The following is a 24,946-nucleotide window of genomic DNA, read 5'->3' on the forward strand; positions in this document are numbered from 1 at the left end:
CATGGTCTGTTCTCGTGTTTGTCTTCAGGCAGGAGATACTGTAGCTTACGTTGCAAAACCACCAGATTTAATAGAAGCTTTTTTCCACAAGCCGTCAGACTTCTGAACTCCAGTAATAACATACACTGTGCTGGTCATCTAGGTCTGGAGTTACAATGCTGAAGTAATTCATAGACATATGCAATAACTCTATGAAAGTACAATCTGTGTGCAATATTAACAATGCCAAGTTAACATTCTGTGCAATATGCCAAGTTAGCATTCCGTGCAATCTGAAATCTGTCTGATTCTGATTTGTGCAATATATTATCTGTGCAATATTTTGGGTACTGATGAAGACAAGTGGAATAGTCTTGGTGCATGTCATTGTACTTATAACTGTACTGCATGAATGTCTTACTGTTCTTGGATTAGCTTTAGTATATGTGTTACTGTTGTATTAATATCAGTATATATATTGTATGCACATTGCGTTCGAAGTAAAGCAATTTTGTTCAGTTGCACTGTTGTGCGGTCTGAATGACAAGGTTCACTTTGACTTAGTGCTAGTTCAGCGAACACTGGATCATCTACACAGCAGTATTTGGTTTATTGTCTACTAACAGCATGTGCGAGTGGCATAAGATAGTAGACACACCGAGTGTGTTTACTGTTTAGCAACAGGTGTGTACTCTATTAGACGATGTAGGTTCTACCTCTGAGTAGCTTATTTCAATTATAAAATTACCCCAAAGTTTAACAAAGATAAATATAATCTGTAATAAGTAAGCAAAAGAAGTATCAAACATTTTGGAAAAAATGAAAAAAATTAGTTCTCATGTGCAGAAGGTTCAGGGTTTTATTCTTACCTTTGAGATGGGAAATTCGGCTAGGCTGAAAAATGGCCCACAAGGGCAGGTAGCCTAGTACTAACTCAGGAACTTACACCACACACACACACACACACACACACACACACACACACACACACACACACACACACACACACACAAGCATGCACACACCTGATTCTTGTGTTACTGCACACAAAAAAGTGATGAGTATATATCCAATTTGCATGTTAGTCATCAATAAAGGAAGTGCCTGAGCTGAAATTAGCTTCATTTTAATTATAAATTGGCTTTATTTTAATTATAACTAACATTTTATAAAACCCAGTAGTAATCCTAAATATCAAATCCAATAACTGTTTATGTACTGCATTACATACAAGTATCCTATTTTATGATGCTGTTCAGCTGCTTAAACACCAAAGGAAGAAGAATGGTTTCTAAAGGGCTACATCAGTCGATGGCTCCAACATACAGTATAGTACTTTGCACAGCCCAGTTTGTAATTCTGCAAAATGTGCACTAATTGCAAATATTTCAGGGTACTCTAATGGAGACCTCAAGAAGCCTGTTAAGAATAGAGTACAGTGAGGCCTCATCTTGCTTTTTCTCCTTAGTTCACCTAGACAACAAACAGTCTTTCAGAGTATTAAACAACATGTGGGGAATACTTGGCCCATACCTCTCAACTGTCCAGATTTTTGCAGAATGTCTGGATTTTCACTTCATAAAATTTGTGGCTTTATGGCAAATCAGTGAGGACTGAACTCATTAAATAGCATACATTTGTGTTTCAGACTTCTTTTCCTTTAGAAAATGCACCCTAATGCAAATCCTGTTACTCTAGCAACTTTTTAGGTTTAAACTTTGAGACCACTGTTTAAAACCTTTCCCCTGTTTTGGAACTTTGACCCCATTATTTTAGACTTTGTTCAGATTTCTTGTGCCGAGAGGTTGAAAGGTATGTTCTCTGACATAGCTTTCATGAGAGAGAGAGAGAGAGACATACATTACTTTTTTTTTTCCAATGACCAAGATGAAACTAATAATATATATTTAGGGTACTTCCGTATTATCGCAACCAGATTTTCACAGGTTGCAAAATTCGTAATGTTACTGACAAAACAGGTTTATTAAGCTGGAAACTAGTATTAGCAAGTAAGTAATAGTGTGGCACATACGGGGTTAGGCAGGGAGAGGAATAACTGCCAATTTCTCGAGTCCTGCCTGCCGTGTCTCATTTTGCCGGCGAACTCCACACTGCTACATTGCATGACAGATCCTGCCTTCCTGATTACAAGCGCAGGCAAGGGAACTTAATCTGGAGCATGCCGTCTGAATGTCCATGGCCAGTAGTCAAGTTTAATTTCATTCATCAGAATGATTTTAACAGGCAATTTTAAGTTTTTACTTCTGTGATGCACTATTTCATGTTTGCTGCAGTATCACAGGAAAAAGTAGCAAATAATTTATGGCTCGCATCGGTTTGGGGAATCAGTTATAGTATATGTGTGTGTGTGTGTGTGTGTGTGTGTGTGTGTGTGTGTTTTGGGGGAATCAGTTGAACATTTTCCTTCTTCACTGTTTAAATTTAAAATCCGATTGGTACAAAAATAGTAATCGTTTTTTATGTAACGCTCAAAATGCAAGAACTGGTGGATGTAAGGAATCACATTCTTATTATCAGCAACAAGTGTTTGTAAAAGTGCTGCAAGTTCTGTTGAAATTAAACATGTGTGGAAATATGGCCAGAATGGTTCAGTAAATGTATTTCACTGCATGAGAATAAAATTCATGCCGTTAAACCAACATTAGTTCATGTGTTTTCTTTCATAAAAGAAAAGGTGCAGAACAACTTTTAACAGTATGCGAGAATTGAAGCGTGCGTATGTAATGCACGCAAAACAGGAAGATTTGTATAATTGTTTTTCTTCCTGAATGTAATCTAAGGCTATTCTTTATTAGTAAGGATGTAAAATAACACTGTACATTGTTTTTTGCACTTGTTTTTATTCCAGTATGCGAATTTCGCAATCGCGAAAATCTGGTTGCGATAATACGTAAGTACCATATTTAGTGGTGTGAGTGGCTCGCAGCCACACTGAGGATGCAGGGGAGCCTGCCTTCCTGCAGAAACACATTTCAGTGAGCCTGATCACCAAGGAGTTAAATTTTCAATGAGTCATAGTGGAAGGATTTACTACATCCTTGTTTTAAAGTCAAGACGAATATACATTAAAATTATTCTTGGCTTTGCTTTCTTTCTCTAAATGTCCTGTTGATTATTTCAGCCATCTGGCCAGGTATTCACTAACACCAAATGCCATCAAAATGAAACATTGACCCCATGACCCCTTCAGCTGTATACAGGTATGCACAAGCATCAAATGCTGTCAAAATGAAGCATCCCGCCATTACCCCTTCAGCAGTATGTCCATGTATGCATAAGCACCAAATTCCATCAGAGTGACATGCCCTCTCACTACCCCTTCAGCAGTCTTTCTACATATGCACCAGCACTAAATCCCATCAAAATAAAAGATCCCCCAATGACCCCTTTAGTAGTCTGTTCATCTATAGACAAGCACCAAATGCAATCAAAATGAAACATCTCCCCAAAGACCCCCTCAGCAGTCTGCCCATGTATGCACAAGCACCAGATGCCATCAGAATGAAACATCCCCCATGACCCCTTCATCAGTCTGTCCATGTGTGTATACTCACAAGCACCAAAATGAAGTATTCCCCCAACAGCCCCTTCAGAAGTTTGACTTTGTCCATTTATGCACCACACAAGCACTCCAATAGCAATAATATCAGAATGAAACACTTCCCTCAACAATCCCTTCATCAGTTTTCCCATTGTATGCACCCTGACTGTACTACTTACTTCAGTTGAGACTTATTCAATATTCAGACTTGTTTTGCTTTCTACCTGACCTCTCTGCTTGCCAAGTCTCTCTGCTGCTGCTGTCTGTCCTTGGTCCTTGTGTCCACAGAATTCAATTTAGCCAACTCTTAAAAAAAAAAAAAAAAAATATATATATATATATATATATATATATATATATATATTTTTTTTTCTTTTTTTGTTAGTAAATGTGCCTGCAGCGAACTCTGTGGGATATCTTTTTTTGTTAACTGAAATCATTTGCTGTGAGTGCCAAAGATATAGTTCACAGACTGCCTTTACTGCAGCAGGGGACCACTCTCTCTACATACACAGGCAATCGCAGATCTTTTTGGAGAATTGACCATACAGGATGACATGTGGGTTGGAGCCACACAGGAGCATGTCAGACATCCATTTAGGATGTATGCATGTCATTTCCCTTACAGATTTGCCCCGCCTTAGCTTTGCTGCTGTAAAGGGAGTTCTGTTGCTAACTGATGTATAGTATGTGACCTTCCTTGTGGTTATTTGGACATGAAGGAACTCTAGTGCATCATTCTGCTTTACCAGCCTTGGTGCGTCTTCTGGATGAAGATTGAAATACCTCAACCTTTTTTTCCCCTCCTGTGCATAGCTGGTCTAAATATGTAGACCGTGTTGTAGTCCTGGACAGCTGAAGTGCTGTCCTCCATTTTAAACCATTTCTCATTTACTATAGATACATCAGTGTTCGCCAGGGTGAGAAGGGCTTGTAAGGACTGGTGTTTTTTTGTTTAGGCTGCTAGCAATGATCAGTGACACCTTCATATTGCTTCTTTCCTTATATTAGTAGGTTTCTTACAGTGACATTGCCTAAAAAGGCTCTATAGGGTGGATAATGTCTGTGTCTTTGCCAGTAATTGAAACCCTAGAGGGGACAGATGGAAACCAGCCCTGGCAAAGCCGTGGTGTGTTAATCATAGCCGTCAGGCTGATAAATATTGAACCCCCTTTGAATGACACAAACATTAAGCCAGTTATTGAAGTCTTTTTTTTCTTATACTGTGGCATCATCCTTGTTAACAAGATAGAATACTACTAAATGCTAGGCACGTACCTGCTGTGGGGATACTTAGTCCGAGAGCTTTTAGAGTTTTCTCTTAATGTCATTTTTTTCTTCAGCTAGGCCCAGGCCACGTCACTTGTTTAAGCAATGATAATTAGTTTAGAATACTTTAAAAGCTTGATTTTTTTTTATTGGATAATAAGCGGGGATTTCTGGGGTAGAGCTTCCTGTTTGGTGATATATAGTGGGGCACAGAAAGATTAAAGTGAGTATCTGTTTTACATACTTGTTTATTTAAGTAAACGTTTATCTAATATCATAAAATATGTCAAGAATTACTTATTTACTTCTTGAGATACGTTCCTCACTGGAATAATGAACCAGAGTACAGTGTGATGTGGTAGAAAGGTATGCAAGCAGAGACGGTATATTTTGATTTTGATTGCTGACTCATGTAGTAATATTTCTTTATATAATTATTTGCTTTTTTCTACTTCCTTTTTCCAAGTGTTAAATATTAAAATGTGATTTTACAAATAATGTATTTTATATATAAATAAAATATGAGATTGTCACTTATCAGGATGTTTTGTGGTAGACACGAAAGCCTTATTTGCATTTTAAGTGTGTTACCATAATCAAATCATGTTCATTTTAACTGGTAACCTGTGAGGTGTGAAATGTGGCCATTTGCAGGCATTTAGACTGATTAAAAATATTCTCAGATTTCTGTTTACAAAGACAGCAACTTTATTTATTTTTTTTGGCTCCAGATGATTTGCTTGGCTGTGTGTTTTAATAACATGTATTGAAGTAAATGAGGTACAGTATTGTTGGCACATATTAGTTAAAGCAAGTGCATATATGCTTTAAGAATTCAGATAGGGTTATTAAAAGATTGCTATGCAAGTGCCTTTAGGATCATGTTAATGAGGCTGGGTAATCATTCCAGATGTCAGAACAAATGGCACATGACTTTACTTTTGGAACTTGAATAGTCTTAAGAAAGTTAGTAATGTGAATGTTTAGGAGAATTTGAAGCCTGGCAGTTAAGAGTGGATTGAAATCATAAACTTTTGATATGCTGTTTCTTGTAGTCTATGGTTTGATTCCCACAACCGTCATCTGCCTGTTTGTGTGAGTTGACCAGACAGTGCTCTGGGGTTTTTGAGAAGTTGGGGCTGTTCAATGGTCTCTCAGAGTACATACTTGTTGGCTAACTATGAACCAAAAGATTGAGTGTATGTTAAAATGGAGATGACGTTTACTATTCAGTATTGTTGGTACATATTAGTTAAGGCAGAAATGTATGTGCTTTGAGCATTCAGATAAGATTATTAAAAGATTGTTATGCGTACCTTTAGCATCACATAAATACCTAGTGATGGCTTTGGATGTCTGAGCGAACTTGAACAGTCTTAAGAATGATGTTGATGTTAAAGCTGGATGGCTGGTGGTTGATGAAGTGGACTGAGTGTATAAGTTATTTTCAAGCTGACTCCCACAGACTTTGTCTGCATATATGTGACTGAGCAGGTTACATGATCAGTCTGCCCAGGAGTTTTATGGAAGCTGTGATGCTTTCCACAATAGTCTTCCTAACTGCATGCCTTTTGACTACCTATGAATCTATACATTAAACATATAGTAGTTTGTTTCCATTTAAACATATGATGTGGGGAGGTGAAATAGAAGCACATTTTTTCTGTACAGTATTGTTGGTACATATTAGTTGAAGGGGGACTGTATTTGCCAGCTGTTCATATAGGTCTATCAAAAGATTGTTTATAGATACCTTTAGTTCCACGTAAATAGTGGCTGATGGTGGCTGTGGATGTCAGAGCAGGTGGCATAATTTTGCTTGTGGAACTTGAGCAGTCTTGAAAGTTAATAATGTTGAGTGTTGGGGAGAGTTTGAAGTCTGACAGTTTATGCAACGCATTGAAACGGCGAGCTGTTGGATTGGCCAGACAGTGCTTTGGAGTTTTGGAAAACTGGGATATTCTTTAAATATGTCCGAAACTGAAATATCTGAATGACAGTATTAGCTCATCAAATATCAAAGCATCAAAAGTAAACGTGCACTGTTAAAACTTGATCTATTTTGCAGGGAGGAATCCCCTACACATCCACACCCTTGCAAACTTTTATATAACAACTCCAGACTGCTCAACAGTGAGGGAAAAGGCAATGTTTCACTCATTCCTGTATTATGATCTCTTACAAAGACATATCAGTATCTTGTGATCCTTCCTGTTGCTTACCCTGGTAATGATTTATGAACCTAAAGATTAAACATATGTTTAAATGGTTACAAATAATACATGGTAATCGGTGCATTTTTTTTTTTTTACCATTGTAATTTAGATGATTTTAATATTGTATTTACTCTATATAACACATTTATTTGATGATGTATGTAGTGATCTGCATAATATAAAGTCATTTATCATTAGTGGGTATAAGGAGTAAAAGAGAGTTTGAAGAGTAATTTGAATGATATTTCTCTTCAAAACAGGAACCTGAAGTTCCATGGAAGGGAATTAGTTTGCTTGTAGTTCAGTTTTCATATTGTTACCTCTTTGGGTTTTTTTTTTTTTGGGGGGGGGGGGGTATATGACAAAATGAGCTTTGATACATCAGTTTTCCTTTGTTTTCATTCAGCCGTTAGTCTAAGGATTTGGTGTAATATGGAGGTCATAGAATGGTAATTAGTATGTATGTGATTGATACATCTTCTTTACAGTGTGTTCTTTAAATGTAATTGGCCTCAACAGTTGCAGTAGGCGAGGGAGTTTACTTAAAAATGTGTAAAACACAAATGTTTTTTTACAAGAACCTCAATTACTGCAAGATGATATTAGTTAATTAAATACAAATACAAATGAATAAACTTACTAGTAGGTTCTTGCTAGTTTATAGAAAATAGAAGGGGTACAACAATCTTATGGAGAAATTCTATTATAATGTCTAGGGTTATTGACTCGTATAGTGATTGTAAGGTATTATGGCACAGTGGTGCATCGGTTTTCATTGGTTCCTCACAGGAAGAGGTTCTCTGGTTGGATTCTCGGCTAGGGTGCCTTCTGTGCAGAGTTTGTATGTCCTCCCTGTGTTCGTGTGGGTTTCCTCTGGGTACTCCCGTTTCCTCCCACATTTCAAAGACATGCATCTGGAGCGTTTCTCCCCGGTCGTCCGCTGAAAATTGACTCATTCCAAGTCGGACTTTCCCAGTGAAGAAATGTTAATAAAATAAATGATGTATACGGTCATTATTGAATATCAAAAAGAATATTGGCCTTAACAAATGTATATTTGATTCTGCAAATTTAAGTGAAATTCTCAAAAAAGAATTTGTAACTTTTAACCTTCAACATGAAAGGAAGTATAATACCAAGAGATTTTCTTGTTTGCTTAAAGTGATACTAATGCAATTAACAAACCTAGAATCTCAGCATATAAATATGTAAACTTTTATGAGTACAATTCTTTGATCTGATATTGGTCTAGGATACAACATTGGATTTGTCCTCAGCCACTTCTTTAGATTTGAGGCCACGTAGCTCGAGCTCCTCCCCTTATCCATAATACCCTTCTCCTGAGTTACCCCAGATCTCATTTGTTGCGTAAGCATTTGGATGTGGTCACCATTGGCTTGAGCAGGTCATAGCTAGATAAGTATGTTTTTGTCTTGTATTTGTCACCGTTTTCCCTATTTCTATTTCGTTCCTCCTCAACTTTCCAAAAAAAAAAAAATATATATATATATATATATATATATATATATATATATATATATATATATCTTTAGACTTTTTCTGAGGATTTTTCAATCCTACCCTTACTTGTGAGGGTGGCTGCCTTCTTCTTGCTACCTAATTGTTGCTACCTCTCCTGTTACCAGTGATGGTATTTGCTGGTTCTTATATGTACACTTTTATAGGTACTAAGTTTACTTTTGCTGTTATTTTTCCTAACTGATTGTCTTCTTTCTTCTTCTTTCTGTTGCCCTTACCGCAGTGCCAGAAAAACTAACCAGATTTAAAAAGCACTCTTCATGCAAGCACAAGATTCCAAACTCGGAGGATCATTCTGTGTGCGTATATTGCCTTGGAGCACAAGATTCCAAACTCAGAGAATCATTCTGTGTGCGTATATTGCCTTGGAGCAGGACATTTAAATACTGATTGTGAGATATGTGCTAGGTTTAACCACAGTGCTCTTGTGGAAAGGAAAAAATGAACCGATTCCAAAGGTTCTCCTTCCTTCATCTTTATCTTCCTCTGCCTCTGGAGTTCTATCCTTTTAAAAAAAAATATTCAGGAGAGGCAGCAGACAAAAGCAAAGAATTAAGAATTGAGGAAGCATTTCTCTGATTGCTGTCCTCCTTCAATTTCTTCAGGCTTAGCTGCACCCAAGAAAATCTTGAAAACCTCAGCTCTGTCTTCCTCTTTGGGTCCGACCCATGCAAAATTTAAGTTCTTGGTTCTGCCTACTCCCTCGGATCCAACCTAAGCAAAATCAAATTCACCTCAAGCCACATCCAAGTTCTCTCAGGAGCCAGTGACTTTTGCGATACACCCCCCTTTCCTGCTGGACACTTTTCGAATGGTATCACCTCCACCTTTAACATCTACCTCCCTCAGGTCATCTAGGAGCCTAATAGTAGCATATGTGGACAGTATAATGAGAACATTTCTCTGAACCAGATTCAGTTGTGGTGTTCTGTCTCTTGTTTCCCATTAGATTCATGAACATACCTTCTTTACAACATCAACCTTGGATTCCTACCCAGATCTGTCCAGTGGTTTTGGAGATTTTGGACCAGAGACTTCCAAGCTTGTCTGCATCAGATCCAAAGGCCAGGTCTTCTATGACTCCCAACACTTCCTCCATTGCAGACTGCTACAACTGTGTCAGATCTGGGAAAGTCTCTGAACCATAGCATCAGTGCCAGATCCATTGGATTTGATTTAACTCTATTGTCAAAGGCATCCCTTCCTCAAGGAGCCTTAGCTCCACAGAGTTAAGTTCCAACCCCTGCATCAAGGCTGGAGCCTAGTGGATTTGGTTTCTGTCCTGCAGAGGTGTCTGTTGATACTGTCCAGTTGAGACTTAGTTCTCCATGGCTTCAGTCTTTGATGTGGTAGAAAGAGCTTTCTCTATCTCAGTGGACAAGACATCCTTGCCCCCCTTGGTTCCACCCTGTCCTTGACTGCTATAAATGTTTGGTCATTTCATCCTGTCCAACTGGGACAGCCGGTCTGGTCAAGCCTGGAGACTGTCCTCATGCAGGCACTTCTGAGTCCTCTACAGAACTTCCCACTGAAGAGGCCCCTCTAAAGTGTACATGTAAGAGGAGACACTTACACACTCCACAAGAGTCATTAACCAAAGACGGACTTCGATGAATGGGAATGGTCCCACAAGTCACCACTTGAGGATGTCCAACTCCTTCAGTGAGATACTCAAACTTTTGAGACAGAAAGGTGGTTGGTCTTCCAACTCCCCTCCTTCCCAAGAGGAGTTTGTTTTTTCTTGAGCCTTTTGGAACCGACTCAGGTACGACTTAGGTAGTTTCTCCAGGGAACAAGATGGTAGACCTCATCTCGTACAAGGGTTTGGAAGGTTCTGAATGCCTGTCCCCCAACATCAAGGCAAATACCTTGTTGCGCCCAAGGATAGTGCTTATTGGAGCAAGGGTTCCTCAGTGGATGAGATGGTGGTTGCAGCAGCCACTAGCAAATAACTCACTGAGCAGAGTTTGTATGTTCATCCCCTAGCAGAGAATCCAAGATGTTGGACAGATTTAAGAAGTGTGTCTACACCTTCAGGTCATGAATTGTTTGGCATATGTTAAGAGTTTTCAGAGGGAATTGATCAGTTTTTCAGTATCCTCTCTGGGTCCACATGTGCAGAGAGCAAAAATACTATCTTCACAACTGGCCCCCCTCCAGTCTCTATCAATTGCTACCACAGGATTGATTACTCACATCTCAGAGGGATCATCAAGAGTGGTGGGTTCAGGAATAGCCATTAGAAGACACACCTGGATGTGCCTTTGTGATTTTGTGCTGCCCTTCAAGACTTCATTCATCAATGCCCCTTTTGATGGATCCATATTTTTTGGCCCTAAGGAGAAAGATACTCTGTCTAGGAATGAACAAGATGGGAAGAAATTATCTGCTGTGGGAATCTGGTTTTCTATCCGTCAGAGGACCTTCTCCTGGAACCAGAGAGGTGGCAGAAAGATGAGGTTAAGAAAGATGCAAGGTTTTTCCCTGGCCTTCTACTGAGAAATAATCCATCGAGGCAGAGTGGGGAACTTGAATGGAAGGTGCTATCCCCATGGCGGAGCTGATGTGCAACAGTCCATTTCAGCATCTGTGAAGTGTTGCTCAACTGCTGCACTCTGGAGGTAGTCGGGGGGCGGGGTGCTGATCTCTACAACCAGAAGCCTGGATAGCCATTACCAAAGATACTTGGGTGCAATGTATAATAGTCAGAGGTTATTACAAAACATCTCCCCCCCCAAAAAAAGATGATAAAAGAATTCCTGATGTTCCACCCAGTCAGAGGAAAGCAGCAGCCATAGAAATAGAAAAGCTGCTGTAAAAAAAAAAATGGGTCATCCAAGTGACCCCCCTGACTAACAAGGGTCTGGAAACTACAGGAGATTCTTTTTAGTGCCAAAAAAGAGGGTACCTAAGAGTAATTCTAGATTTCAGCAATCAAAACAATTTGTAAAGCAGTCAAAGTTGTGGATGGTCACAGTTCAGTCCATCCTACCACTGTTACTGAAGGACGATTGGATGCATTCTATGGATCTCCAGCACACACACTACCACATCAAGATACTCCGGTGCTCTAGGAGATATCTACGCTTTCATCTGTGAGGCAATCACTATCCGTTCAGAACCCCGGGTGTTCTCCAAGTGCATGGCAGTAGTTGCGGCTCTCCTGAGACTGAATGGATTCTGGGTGTTTCCATATCTAGAAGACTGTCTCCTTTCTGCTTCCAACAATCTTCTACTGATCCAGACCAGGGGTTACGTGTTCCATCTGTGTCTTCGACTAGGCATTACAGTAAACTACAACAAGTCTTAACTCTCCCCAACTCAAACTCTGGAGTTCATTCGTGCCCATCTAGATGCAGTAACACAGATCGCAAGTTCACCACAGACAAAACTATACAACCTACAGAACCAAGCCTTACACTCTTACTCTTCTTCCTCTCCAGCCAGGCTAGTGTTACAGCTCCTTGGATCAGTGGCATTTGTAATAGTATTGGTACCCATAAAGCATTTTCACATGAGGATACTACAATGGATTATTTAGGTACAGTGGTCAGTAGGGCACCATCCTCTGACAGCACGCATTCATATTACAAATATTTACAAACAACACATAGCCTGGTGGATTCACACAGAAGTTGTTTCTCTGGGCCACCCTATTTATTCTTCCTTTGCCTAATGCCATGATGACAGTGGCTGCTTTTTGGGAGGGGGGACATTACTTGGGAAGGGCAGTCCAAGGGACGTCTGTTGTATGACACATCAACAAATGGGGGGACCATCTTATCCCCTATGTCAAGAGGTGATCAGTGTGCATCAATGGATGATCTTTTTTGCCACTTTCTATTGGTAATGCATATTCCAGGGAAAACCAGTGTGCTTGCAGACAAACTGAACAGATCTATTTTACCTCCTTACAAGTGGCCTGCTAATCTGTCAGTGTCTGAAATATTGCACCAGTGGTGTCAACCATGTTGCTACCTCTTTACTTCTACTCTCAGTTCCAGGTGCAACAGGTACTTTGCCCTGATCCCTATGGGGAGGAGTCACCGAGAACTCTTATGATTCAAGATTGGCCTCCTGGTCTTCTATATGCCTTTTCACCATCCCCTCATCCACATATTTCTTCAGAAAGCCTTGCAGCGGGAGAGCAAGGTAATCCTCATTGCTCCATTCTGACCTAACCAAGTGTGTTTCCCCTTCCTGTGACATCATGTAGTCCACCTTCCCTGGGTGCTGGATCCTTGTTAGGACCTTCTGTTTCACCCATCTAGGTTGCCTCAACCAGGCATTCAATCCATTAAATTGACCCGTATGGTTTCATCATTTTCGGTGATGGCTAGGAATGCCAGGCTTTCTTCCCCAGTTCTTCACATCCTTACATCATCCCAAAAAGTTTCTCCCAGGAAGATGTATAAGAATAAGTGGAAAAGATTTTCTATATGGGCCCTTCAGAGGCAATTGGATCATTTTCCAACACCTATTCCAGCTGCTCTTGACTTTCTCATTTTTGTTTTCAATAATGGGGCTAGTTATTTGACAACTGAAGTAAAACTTGCTGCTATTTCAAGTTTTCACCTAGGTGGAAACCATTCCTCTCCCTGTTTGAAATTTCTTAAGGGTACTCTTCTACTCTAGCCCCTTATTAAGGACCCCTTTCCTCCATTGGACCTAACCGTTGTTCTTCAAGCTTTGACTCAATCTCCTTTCAAGCCGTAAGCTAAAAGACATTATTAAAGTTTTTGGCATGGAAAACCCTCATCAGCTAGATGAGTATCAGAACTCCAGGCACTTTATTTTCAGCCATCTACCTGATTTTTCATAAGGATTGAGTATCCCCTTGGACTAACTCTTCTTTCCTGCCTAATGTGGTATCAGAGACAAATCTTAACCAGTCAGTCAACTTTCCAGTCTTCCTTCCAAAATTTTCCAGTAAAGCAGAATGTATATTATGTTCATAGACAACTTCTATATTCACAGAACTAAAGATTAAAGACGATCAGAACTTTCTTTCCTTTTCCAAGGCTAAGTTGGGCAAAGCAGTATTAAAAGTAACCTTGGCTACAGACTAAAGGATTATCATTACCCAAATCACCTTAGCACTATTTCACCAGAATTACTGCCATATCATCCGCATTTTGGTCAGATCTTCTGTAGGTGACATTTGTGCAGCTGGTACATGGTCCATTGTTTACACCTTTGTAACTCATTGTAAATTGGAATTTACTGTAGGAGTATATACTGGAATATCCTTCCTTGAGGACCGCTGAGGGCTACTCTAACTGGAGACTGTCTCATCAGTTAAGGAATGGACGAAAAAGACATTCAGATATTAAAGTTGTGTACTCACCATAACTCGTCTGTATTGTCTGTTTTCATCCTTCAACTTCCCACCCTCCATTCCCCTTCTTATTTCATAGTCTCCCACTATGTATTGAGGGGTTTTCCTCGTCACTCTTGCTACATGAGCTCCAGTGTCTCTCCTTCTCTTGCTCTATGTTTAGGCCATAGTTGCTTTGCCTTTCATTCAAGGGATGTTAACAGTTGGTGATGCTTTGACATATATTGGTTAGCTGAATAGCAGACTTGATCTGAGGTAACTGAAAAGAAAGGGGTTATGGGTAAGGGGGAGAAGCTCAAGCTACAGAGCCTAAACTCTAATGAAGTGTTAGAGGACAAATCTGATGTTTGATCAGAGACCCATCATTTGAAGAGGGACATAAACAGGGCAACGTCGATGCAGAGTTATGGTGAGTATAATACTTTAATTGTTTAACAAATTACTCTTATAGATTTGCTTCTCAGTCAAGAATTGAAATGGTGTATATTTAAAATGATTTTGTTTCTAAAATAGAAAAAGTAAAGGTGATAACATGCCCATTGTCAACTTGTATTACAATTACTTATGTAGTAATGGTAAATTCAAGATAATTGCTTCAGTTAAATAGACTTCTGTCTTATTTAATGAAGTTAAAAGATTTTAAGAGTGGCTTCTAACAGAAGTACAGCGGTTCAGAAGCTTTATTTCTGAAGTCTTAATGTTCTCCCTTAGGACTCAATGAAAATAAAGTTGAAAATACAAAAAAGAGAGAAAGACATATCAGAAATGAAAAACATTGACTGCAAAGTTTCAGAAGATTCTAGCATAAAGTTTTCATTAGTTTAGAAATAGTTAAAACTACATTATTTTTCTAAGGGCTTACATAAGTTAGTTCTTAGATCCAAAATGACAGCAAGAAGTAATCCCATCAACAGTAAAATGATCTTATTTAACTAAAGTACAAGATATATGAAATATACTGATGTCCAAGTAATTTTATGTCTTTTGATTTTTTATCATATGTTGATCATGGATCTTTTAGTTCTATGTCAATAAAATTAAGCAAGGACACGAAACAAAGTTGTCCTTATTTCCTGTATTGTTTGCTTTCGCTATTGAGCCTATAGCGAGTTACATAAAAGTTAATGATATGGTTAGATTTAAAGTTATTAATATACATCCAACATTCAGTTATTTGCTAGAAGTGTACTATTGCCAATAGTTAACCTTGATTCTTCATTAATAAATGTAAAAAAAAAAATCATTAACATATTTTGAATAGATGTCTTATCTAAAGTTCAGTCAGAATAGAAGCAACACTTCAAATAACAGGATAGTGATGTTACTAAATATTTAGGTGTTTTTCTTGCATGCAGTTGTAAAGCTATACCAATTTATAAAAATATAGTATTAAAATTAAAAAATGTAATAAGTTATTATTTTCAATAGAAGATAGGTTGATTTTTAATTAAAATTATTTTGTCTAAAATACTATACATTATTTCGAATGCTTTTGAATACTGGCCAAGGCTCTTGATGCCCCCATAGTGCCTTTTTTAGGCAAGGCTCAAAAGACAAACCCACCACCATAAATAGCACAAGTAACCAAAAACTGAGGGTAATGCTACTCAACGGCAGAAGTCTAAACCTCAAAATGCACGCACTCGAGGCACTCCTCAGTATGGAGAACATCGACATCTGTGCAGTAAGAGAAACCTGGTTTAAGGCTCCTGAGAGCACCCCAGCACTACTAGGCTATAACTCATACCATACCTTTCGGCCACAGAACCAGGACTGAAACAAAAAGCGGGGGTGTATCCATATTCATCAAGGATACCCACACCTCCAGGTTAGTGGCGCAGCACAATGCATTAGAGATATCCATGTGCAACTAACAATGGGCAAAACTGCAATCCAGATTGTAGCTTGCTACAGATCACCCGCCATGACCCAGGACCACCATTCCACATTTCTGGAGACACTGGGAAATATGAAGGTCCTACCAAACACCCTAATACTGGGTGATTTCAATTACCCAAACATAAATTGAGAGAACTACTCAAGTACTAACTCCCTTGCCCAACGCTTCCTAGAATTTATAAACTTGAATGCCCTGGATCAACTGGTCAACACCCCCACCAGAGGAAACAACATATTGGACCCTGGTCATCACCAACATGGGTGACCGGTGTTCCACACCGGAGGTCAACCCCTCACTGGTTAGATCAGACCATAGACTAATCACTCTGGATATCCACATTCCGCCCCCACCCCCAATCAAGGAAACCACCATGAAAAACTTTTCAAAAGCAAACTTCATGTTACTTAAGACCGAGGTGGAAAGGTTCACAGCCCCTATGCTAAAGGACAATGCTGTCCATGCTGATAAAACCTTTACAAAGGCACTCTATGAGCATCTGCAGGAATGCATGGATCATGCTATCCCAAGTAAAACCAAGACTCACTCCTCCAAGAAAAGGAAACCAGTCTGGTGGACCCCTGCCATAAACAAGCCATACAACAGAAGGAGGAAACTAGTACAGAAAAGAGTAAAATCCCAAGAAGGAAAGACATCCCTGATCAGTATCAGCAAGAAACTACGATCCCTCATTAAATCATCCAAGGCTAGTTTCGAAAGAAAAATTTCCAATGTCTCCAAAGATAACCACAAAGCGTTCTTTAGCTATGTCAAAAACCTAAGTGGAAACTCTTTAGTGCAAACTTCACCCCCCCCCACCCCCTAAAGGGCCCATAACCATACCAGAAGAATGTAGGGCCCCGTCAGTCACCGACACACAGGTTAAAACAGGCCTATCCAAAGCCAAAAACACAGCTTCAATGGGACCGGATGGTGTCCCAAGCGGTCTTACAAGAGCTCCAAAATGAACTAACCCCTCACCTAAACACACTGTTCAAACTCGGCCTCTCTACAGGCTACGTACCCACAGAGTGGCGCACAGCAATAGTTATCCCACTCCACAAAGGTGGAGCCACAACGGACCTCGGGAACTATCGCCCTAAAAGCCTAACTAGCCTGGTCTGCAAGGCTATGGAGCGCATCATCATAGAGCTCATTAACAGAGACATTGGGAACCTCCAAACCTTGGCCCCTACCCAGTTTGGCTTTAAGGGCAGATCATGCCTCCTAAACCTGGTGGACTTCTTTGAGGCAGTTACCAAGGCATTAGACGAGAAAAAGGAGGTCCACACAGCCTACCTTGACCTCACAAAGACTTTTAACACTATTCCCCATTCTAGTATTATAGACAAGCTCACCAGCTTGAACATAAACCCCTATGTCACGAGATGGGTTGCCAACTGACTCATGGATAGAACCCACATGGTGAGAGTTGCAGGCTCTACGTCCAACTCTATACCGTTACAAGTGGCTTCTTACAGAGCTCAGTCCTAGGACGCCTCCTGTTTGGTATATACTTCTCAGAGGTACAGGCAAGCATAGCAGGACTATGGCTGACAAAGTTCCCAGACGACTGCAAACTAGGGGCCATAATTGATTCTCCAGCTGATACAGACACCCTCCAGAAGGGTCTCATTGAGACGGATACCTGGTGTCAAAATCATGGCCTCAAGCTAAATGCCAAAAAGTGCATAGTCATCCCCTTTGGAAAAAATAAAGTACCCGCCAACTACCATATAGGTGGTAGTCCCCTAAATACAGAAAATGTAATAAGGGATCCTGGGGACCCAAGTAGATAGTAATCTCTCCTTTGATAGTCATATTGCCAAGGTGGTTAGAAAATCCATCTAAGTGGCCCACCTAATCACAAAAGGGTTCGCATCTAGAACAAAAGAGGTTATTGTGCCTCTCTACTCATCACTCATTAGACCCATCATAGAATACAACACCCCATTTGGGATGTACCTTACAAGACACCTGCAACAGCTGGAAAGAGAACAAAAGCACCTCACCAAGAGGATTACTGGCCTCAAACAGATGCCCTATGCAGCACGACTCTAGAAACTCCAGCTGTACTCTGTTGCATACCGCTTACTCAGAGGTGATCTCTGCCTGACATACAAGGCCATGTCCAACCCAGAATTGATGGATATGCTCCACCTAAAAAAAAACAAATCCCGGAGAGCCACATGCTCTAGAGATATAAACTTCACCACAATGATAAATAGGACATGCTGGAGGGATAGATTCATGTCCCAGAGACTCCCCATGCTTTGGAACAGGATTCCAGTATACATCAGGCAGAGCTCCTCACAAACCTTGACGGGTGGATGGGAAACAGAAAATTTACCCCGATGATCACTGCAGTAGCACTGCTGGACAGTGGCGCAGGGAACTAATGGCTCTGCTGGACAGAGGCACAGGGAACTAATCTAAGGGGGTGGCGAAGGCCAACACATTCTGGCTAGGCTTATAAATGCCCTTGGGCAGATAGCCTAGTACTTACCTATGAACGTATGCATACAACTTCCCTAGTTCTTTCTAAAGAACACATCAGACAAAAGTGTTAAATTATTTAAAGTCCGTAATGTAGCCCAACAAACCTAGAATAGGTTTGGGACAGCACGTAAGAGAATGGAAACATAGTGTAATATGATTTCCTGATGAATTTATGCTGTCATTTCAGTTATTAAAAGTAGCAGCTTTTTGGAGCCAATTGAAAAGAAAAATGTATAAACCATTTTAAATAAAGGAAAAAAAATCACTATACAACATATAAAAATCTTGAATAATATGAAATGGCTTGCTAAAGAGATATTTGTGTAAAACATTAATACTTTAATAGATTATGCTTATAAAAAACATGCCAAAAATATTCAGAAATGTTATAAACACCCAGAGGTGAAATCATGGTATTTTACATTATATTCCCTGTTGCATTTACACCAGAATGTGTAGATAGTCGAAACTTTCAAAAATGCTCTGCTTAAAAAAATAAGGACTTGATTTTTTAAATCAAATTTTGAGAGACTAAAGTGAGTAACACTGACTGTTTAATGGATAACAATGATTTTTATATGGAAAACTGGCTTATAGTACAAATCACTAGACAGTGTCTTAATCTCTAAAGTTAACTTAATGCCATGTAATTAAAAAAGAACATCAGCCAATTCTTTATTTTTAAATGGCATCAACGCAAATGGTAAGATAAGGGAGATCATATTTATCCAAAATGTGTAAAATAATTAAGACTTATAAATTCTATAACAAAGATAACTATTGGTATTATGCACCTCAAATGAGAGGCTCAATTTACCTACCATAGATAAAAATGGTTTTAATGTCCTCAAAAATCTACATTTTGGAGATTATTTGCTTAGAATTTTTTTTTACATTAATTGTTTATCACTTCTCACAGAATTTAAATTATAAACAGATAGGTATTGGTTGTTGGTGGTGTAAATCCTTAAAGCATACATTGTACAACTGTAAAGTTTTGTACTACTTTTAGGGAAAAACAGTGTTCTCTGGAAGCATTGTGGTCTCAATTTATATTGACTGCATTTTTGGTGGTATTTAATGCTCAATTTCCACTTATCAGGATTTTGCCAGTAGCCAGGAAAAGAGCTACAAAGAACTAGAAACATGAGGTTATACCTCCATTTACAGAGTTTATAAATATTGCCACTGTTGTGTGTCTTAATAAAATACCTCCTATTAAGATGAAGCCAGACAAAATAAAATCAATGTAGCAACTGCCTCATGTACACAGACCACCCTCTCATCTTACATTCCAACACTCAGACTTGTGAGAGATGCACTTTTATATCCAAATTGGAAGCCACGCACTCTCCAGCCAAGACCGGAATAGCTGGTCAAGAGGAGAAGGTCAACACTTGCACCACACCACATGGAACACACTGCCCTCTGGAACACACACCAGCACTGCCTTCACATAAAAACACAGACGACATACCCACCTTCGCGGAGGCTCTCAGTAAAAATCTACCCCGGCAACAGAGCCCTCCAAAGCAGAAATGCACTCGACCGCCACAACACAACACTAATCACGAGACATATAAATCTCCTAAATAGTGTGCCACTCAACCAAAGCCCGTAAGGCAAAACAGCATGCCCAACACACTAGTCATAGGTGACTCGACAGTGAGACACACTGATGTACCACACACTAGGTTGAATAAGGAGAAAGTAACAGTCAGCTGCCTGTCAGGTGCCAGGATCCAACACATAACCCATGCACTCAGGTCACTCAACAACCGGTAAAAGTATAACTCTGTCATTGTACATGTGGGTGTGAATGACCTGAGACATGCCTCCCTGGACTACATGAAAAGAGACATGGAGGAGCTCTTGGATTATGTAGCCCAGGTGGGTATGACCCTAGCCCTGTGCAGCATCCTACCATCACCCAGAATGATACCACAGTACAAGCAGAAAATGATTGATTTCAACAATTGGCTAAGTTTCTGGTGTCATTCTAAGGGGATCCAGTATCTGTCTGCCTGGGATGACATGATTGACAGACCTTGATGCTTTGCCAGAGATGGCCTGCATCTGTCACCCCTGGGCTTCCAGATACTGGCCAAGGCTCTTGCCACCCCTATAGTGCCTTTTTTAGGTGGTGCTCCAAAGACCAAATTACCACCGTAACAGCTACAAACAAATGCAGTCTGAGGGTCATGTTGATAAATGCTAGAAGTCTAAATCTCAAAATGCACTCACTCGAGGCACTCCTTAAAATGGAGAACATCGACATTTGTGCTGTAACAGAGACCTGGTTCAAGGCAGCAGAAAGCATCCCTGCACTACCAGGCTATAACTCATTCCACACCTTTCGGCCCCAGAACTTGGACCGAAGCTCCAAAGGCGGTGGTGTTTCCATATTCATAAAGCATGCACACACCTCCAGACTGGTAGCCCAACATAACGCATCAGAGATACTTCAGGTGCAGCTAACATTGGGTAAGACAGCGATTCAGGCCGTAGCCTGCTATAGATCCCCAAGCATGTCCCAAGACTCGTTCCTAAGCACCCTGGAGAATATTAGGGTCCAACCAAACACTCTTACTAGGCGACTTCAACTGCCCCTCCATTAACTGGGTAAACTACTCATGTACCAATGCACTTGCCCAACGTTTCTTGGAGTTCATTAATTCCAATGCCAAGGACCAGCTCGTTCTTACCCCCACTAGAGGTAGCAACATCCTTGGCCTGGTCATTACTAACATGGGCGATCTTTGCTCTACACCAATAGTTAGCTCCTCCGTGGTTAGATCTGACCACAAACTAATCACCTTGGAAATCCACATCCCTCCCAACCCCCATCAAAGGTAACCACCATGAAAAACTTCTCCAAAGCTAACTTTGGGATTCTAAAAACAGAGGTGGCTAACTACACGGCACCCATGCAAATGGAGAATAGTTGCGTGACTGCAGAATCATACACCAAATGCACTGTACGAACACTTACACAAATACATGGATTTCGCTATACCCAATAGAACCAAGACATTCTCCTCCAAAAAAAAGGAAGCCAATCTGGTGGTCCCCTGTCATAAACAAACTCTATAACAGAAGGAGGAAACCGATGCGGAATAAGTTGAAGTCCCAAGACTGGAAAAAGTCCCTTATCTGCCTCAACAAAAAGTTGACATCCCTCATTAAATCCTCTAAAGCTAGGTATGAAAACAGAATTGCATCAAATGGTAAAGACAACCACAAGGCCTTCTATAGTTATGTAAAGAATCTCCACAGCAATACCCCGATTTACTCTGAGCTACTACACAATGGTACCTCCTATACTGAGCCAACAGATATTGCCAATTTACTGGCTGACAGATTCAGTGCCAACTTTACACCCCCCACCCCCCAGGACCAATCACAATACCAGTAGATTGCCAGGCACCAAGTATTACTGCTGCACAGGTTAAAACAGCACTGTCCAAGACCAAGAATACAGCTTCTATGGGACCTGACAGTATCCCTGATTGTGTTCTACATGAACTACAGAGTGAACTAGCATCTCACCTGTGTGCTCTGTTCAATCACAGCCTCACCTCAGGCCTTGTCCCTGCCAAATGGCGCACTGCTACTGTCATCCCTCTCCACAAAGGAGAAGTGAATACAGACTCTGGGAATTATCGCCCCATTAGTCTGATATACAAAGCTATGGAACGCATCATCATGGACCTAATAAACAAGGATATAGGGAATCCCCAAACTCTGGATCCCACACAGTTTGGTTTTGGTTAGGGTAGATCATGCTTGCTCAACTTGGTCGACTTTTTTGAGTCTGTCACCAGAGCTGTGGATGAAGGCAAGGTGGTTGATACAGCCTACCTTGATCTGGCCAAGGCTTTTGATACCATTCCCCACTCAGGAATCATAGAAAACCTCACTAAGCTTGGCATCAACCCCTATATCACTAGGTGGGTTGCAAACTGGCTCACAGATAGAACCCACAGTGTGAAAGTACCTGACTCCAATCAGACTGCCGATTAGTCACGAGTGGAGTCCCACAGGGTTCGGTACTGGGTCCTCCCCTGTTTGGTGTCTACTTCTCTGAAGTCCAGGCCAACACTAAGTGATTCTGGCTGACAAAGTTCGCAGACAAGTTGCAAGTTGGGAGCTATTATTAACTCCCCAAGTGATGTTGACATTCTACAGAATGGCCTCACTGTGACCACTGACTGGTGTCAGAACCATGGCCTTAAGCTCAATGCCAAAAAATGTCGTCATCCCCTTTGGGAAAAACCCGGTTCCCATGAATTACCACATTGATGGTAGTCCACTGAACACAGAAGACGTTATAAGAGATCTGGGAACACAGGTTGACAGCAACCTCTCTCTTGATCACCACATTGCCACTGTGGTCAGAAAGTCCTTCTATGTGGCACATCTCATTACTAAGGGTTTTGCATCCAGGAAGAAAGAGGTCATTGTCTCCCTCTACTCTTCCCTCATTAGGCCAATCATCGAGTGCAATACTCCATTTGGCATGTACCTCACTAGACACCTGCAACAGCTGGAGAGGCTGCAAAAGTACCTCACAAAGAGGATCCTAGGCCTTAAACACTTGTCCTATATGGACAGACTCAAAAAAACTCCCAACTGTTCTGTCTCATATCGCCTACTTAGAGGTGATCTCTGCTTGACTTACAAAGCCATGCCTGACCCAGGTCTGTTAGAAATGCTACATCTAAAGAAATCCCAAACCCTCCGCACCACACTCTCCAGAGATCACAACCTCATTACCACAATTAACAGAACATGCTGGAAGGACAGGTTCATAACCCAGAGACTGCCCATGCTGTGGAACAGACTTCCCGTACATGTCAAGCAGAGCACCTCGCTGACCCTCTTCAAGAGAAATCTTGATGACTGGATGGGAAACAGAAAATTCACCCCAGGGGTAACACCAGTGGCTGTACTTGACAGAGGCACTGGGAACTAAGGTCAGGTGGCACAATGCCAGGGTAATCCTATGGCTAGGCTTGTAAAGGCCACAGGGCCATTAGCCTAGTACACACCTAATAACCTATGAATATTGTTAATGGGTAAAACTGAACTCATTAACAGAGAAATGTTAAAATATGTTCTATCATCAGTGTATGGCTGTTTAATGGATTTTAGTAATCCATATAGCAAGAGTTGATGTAGATATTTTGGATAAATAGTTTTGTTTTATGCCAATATGTTGTTCTTGTAGACACAATTTCATTAAAATATTTACAAAAAAGAACAAGAACAGAACTCTGCCATAATGGTTTTCACAGCAGTGAAGAAAATAAATACTGCTGTTACTAAGTTTGCATGTAAAGTTTAAGGAAATATGCTGTGAAATGCTTAGGGCACATCCTTTTAGACGAATAGCACTCTTATAGCATTGCTTATTTTAATTTTTTTTCTCTTTTGTTAATTAGGCAAATGAACTAGTCCATTTCTCAGAGCCTTTTCAGTCATGACCTGGGGAAAATACTAATGGGTAGGCATTTTTAATGTAGACAAAAATATCATGTTTTTGTGCGGTGGGGGTAAAGCCATACTTTGAAGAATGGGCATTGTATTCCTGCAAATTGTGAAGTCTTATTTTCACTGTATCATTTTTGTGTTGATTAACATGCTTTTTATAAGAAGGGCACAACCGGGTATCAAAAAGTATGCAAGCACTCCCATAGTGTTTTGGTTCCAGTTTACAGGATGGAAGGAAGTGGGGAGTGTCCTGTGGGACTGTCATAGTAAGACTGCATTTCACAAAGAGTATGATCACTTTCTCCCCAAAAAGTCACAGAACAAATCAGAATTCTGTTATTTTATTTTAAATAGTCTGTAGCCTTGATTTTCATGCCTTTTCAGAACATTTGTTTAATATTGCACTGTTGATTATGCTGCATTCTGAATTCCTAACTTGATTCTGCTGACGTGTAAGCCTTTAGATCTGTGTATATTTCTGTATCTATGTAGAAAATCTTGGTAATGTGTCCCGCTAACAGGGCAGTTGCAGTAAAATTTGTGGGAAATGCCTATAAAACTTATCATTGTCCTTTATCCCATCTTTCCATATTTAGTGATAACCAACAGCTTCAGCTTCTGTACTTGGAATGTATCCTGTCTATGCTGAGCAGCTCATCTCGCAGCATTCATTCTCATAAAGGCTTCACGGATCTCATATGGTGAGTTTGAAGACCCTGAAACGTATTTCTAGCTGTGAACTGCATGCTCACACTTAAACTTCATGATCAACTGTGCACAATTATCGTTCATTTATTGCTGTCACCTTTTATTACAAAGATTATTTTATGACACCTTTATTAACTTCACATATTATGTAATGACATTCACTCTTCCTCCTCCTCCTGTACATTTTCTGCATATATTGTTCCCAAAGATGCCATTTATTTGTATGTAGTTTGTTTCTTCCCTTTTCTAAAGATCCCACCTCTAATTATTTTGTCTCATTTACACCATTCAACAATTCTGATATGGTTGCTTTAGTTTGATTTATGTTCTCTAGTAACTGATTTTCTGTGAACCAACAGCATTAAACTTAGTAGGATCTTATTGTGTCAAGGCAATTCAGTTTCTATATCTCTGCTCAAAAGAACCTTTTGCAATAATCTTCTCCC

General features: G+C 40.1%; 1 protein-coding gene across 1 annotated transcript in view; it reads left to right on the forward strand.

The window, feature by feature from the left end:
• ARFGEF3 (ARFGEF family member 3) overlaps positions 1-24,946 on the forward strand; it is a 2,280,599-nt gene that overhangs the window by 860,131 nt on the left and 1,395,522 nt on the right. The window contains exon 9 of the mRNA XM_044087095.1: positions 24,389-24,493. Within this exon, the coding sequence (XP_043943030.1) occupies positions 24,389-24,493 (105 nt within the window). The remainder of the gene's footprint in view (positions 1-24,388; positions 24,494-24,946) is intronic.

The sequence above is a fragment of the Protopterus annectens genome, chromosome 1.part1 (genome assembly GCF_019279795.1).
Source record: "Protopterus annectens isolate FY-2018-M chromosome 1.part1, PAN1.0, whole genome shotgun sequence".
In the NCBI taxonomy this organism is placed as follows: Eukaryota; Metazoa; Chordata; order Ceratodontiformes; family Protopteridae; genus Protopterus; species Protopterus annectens.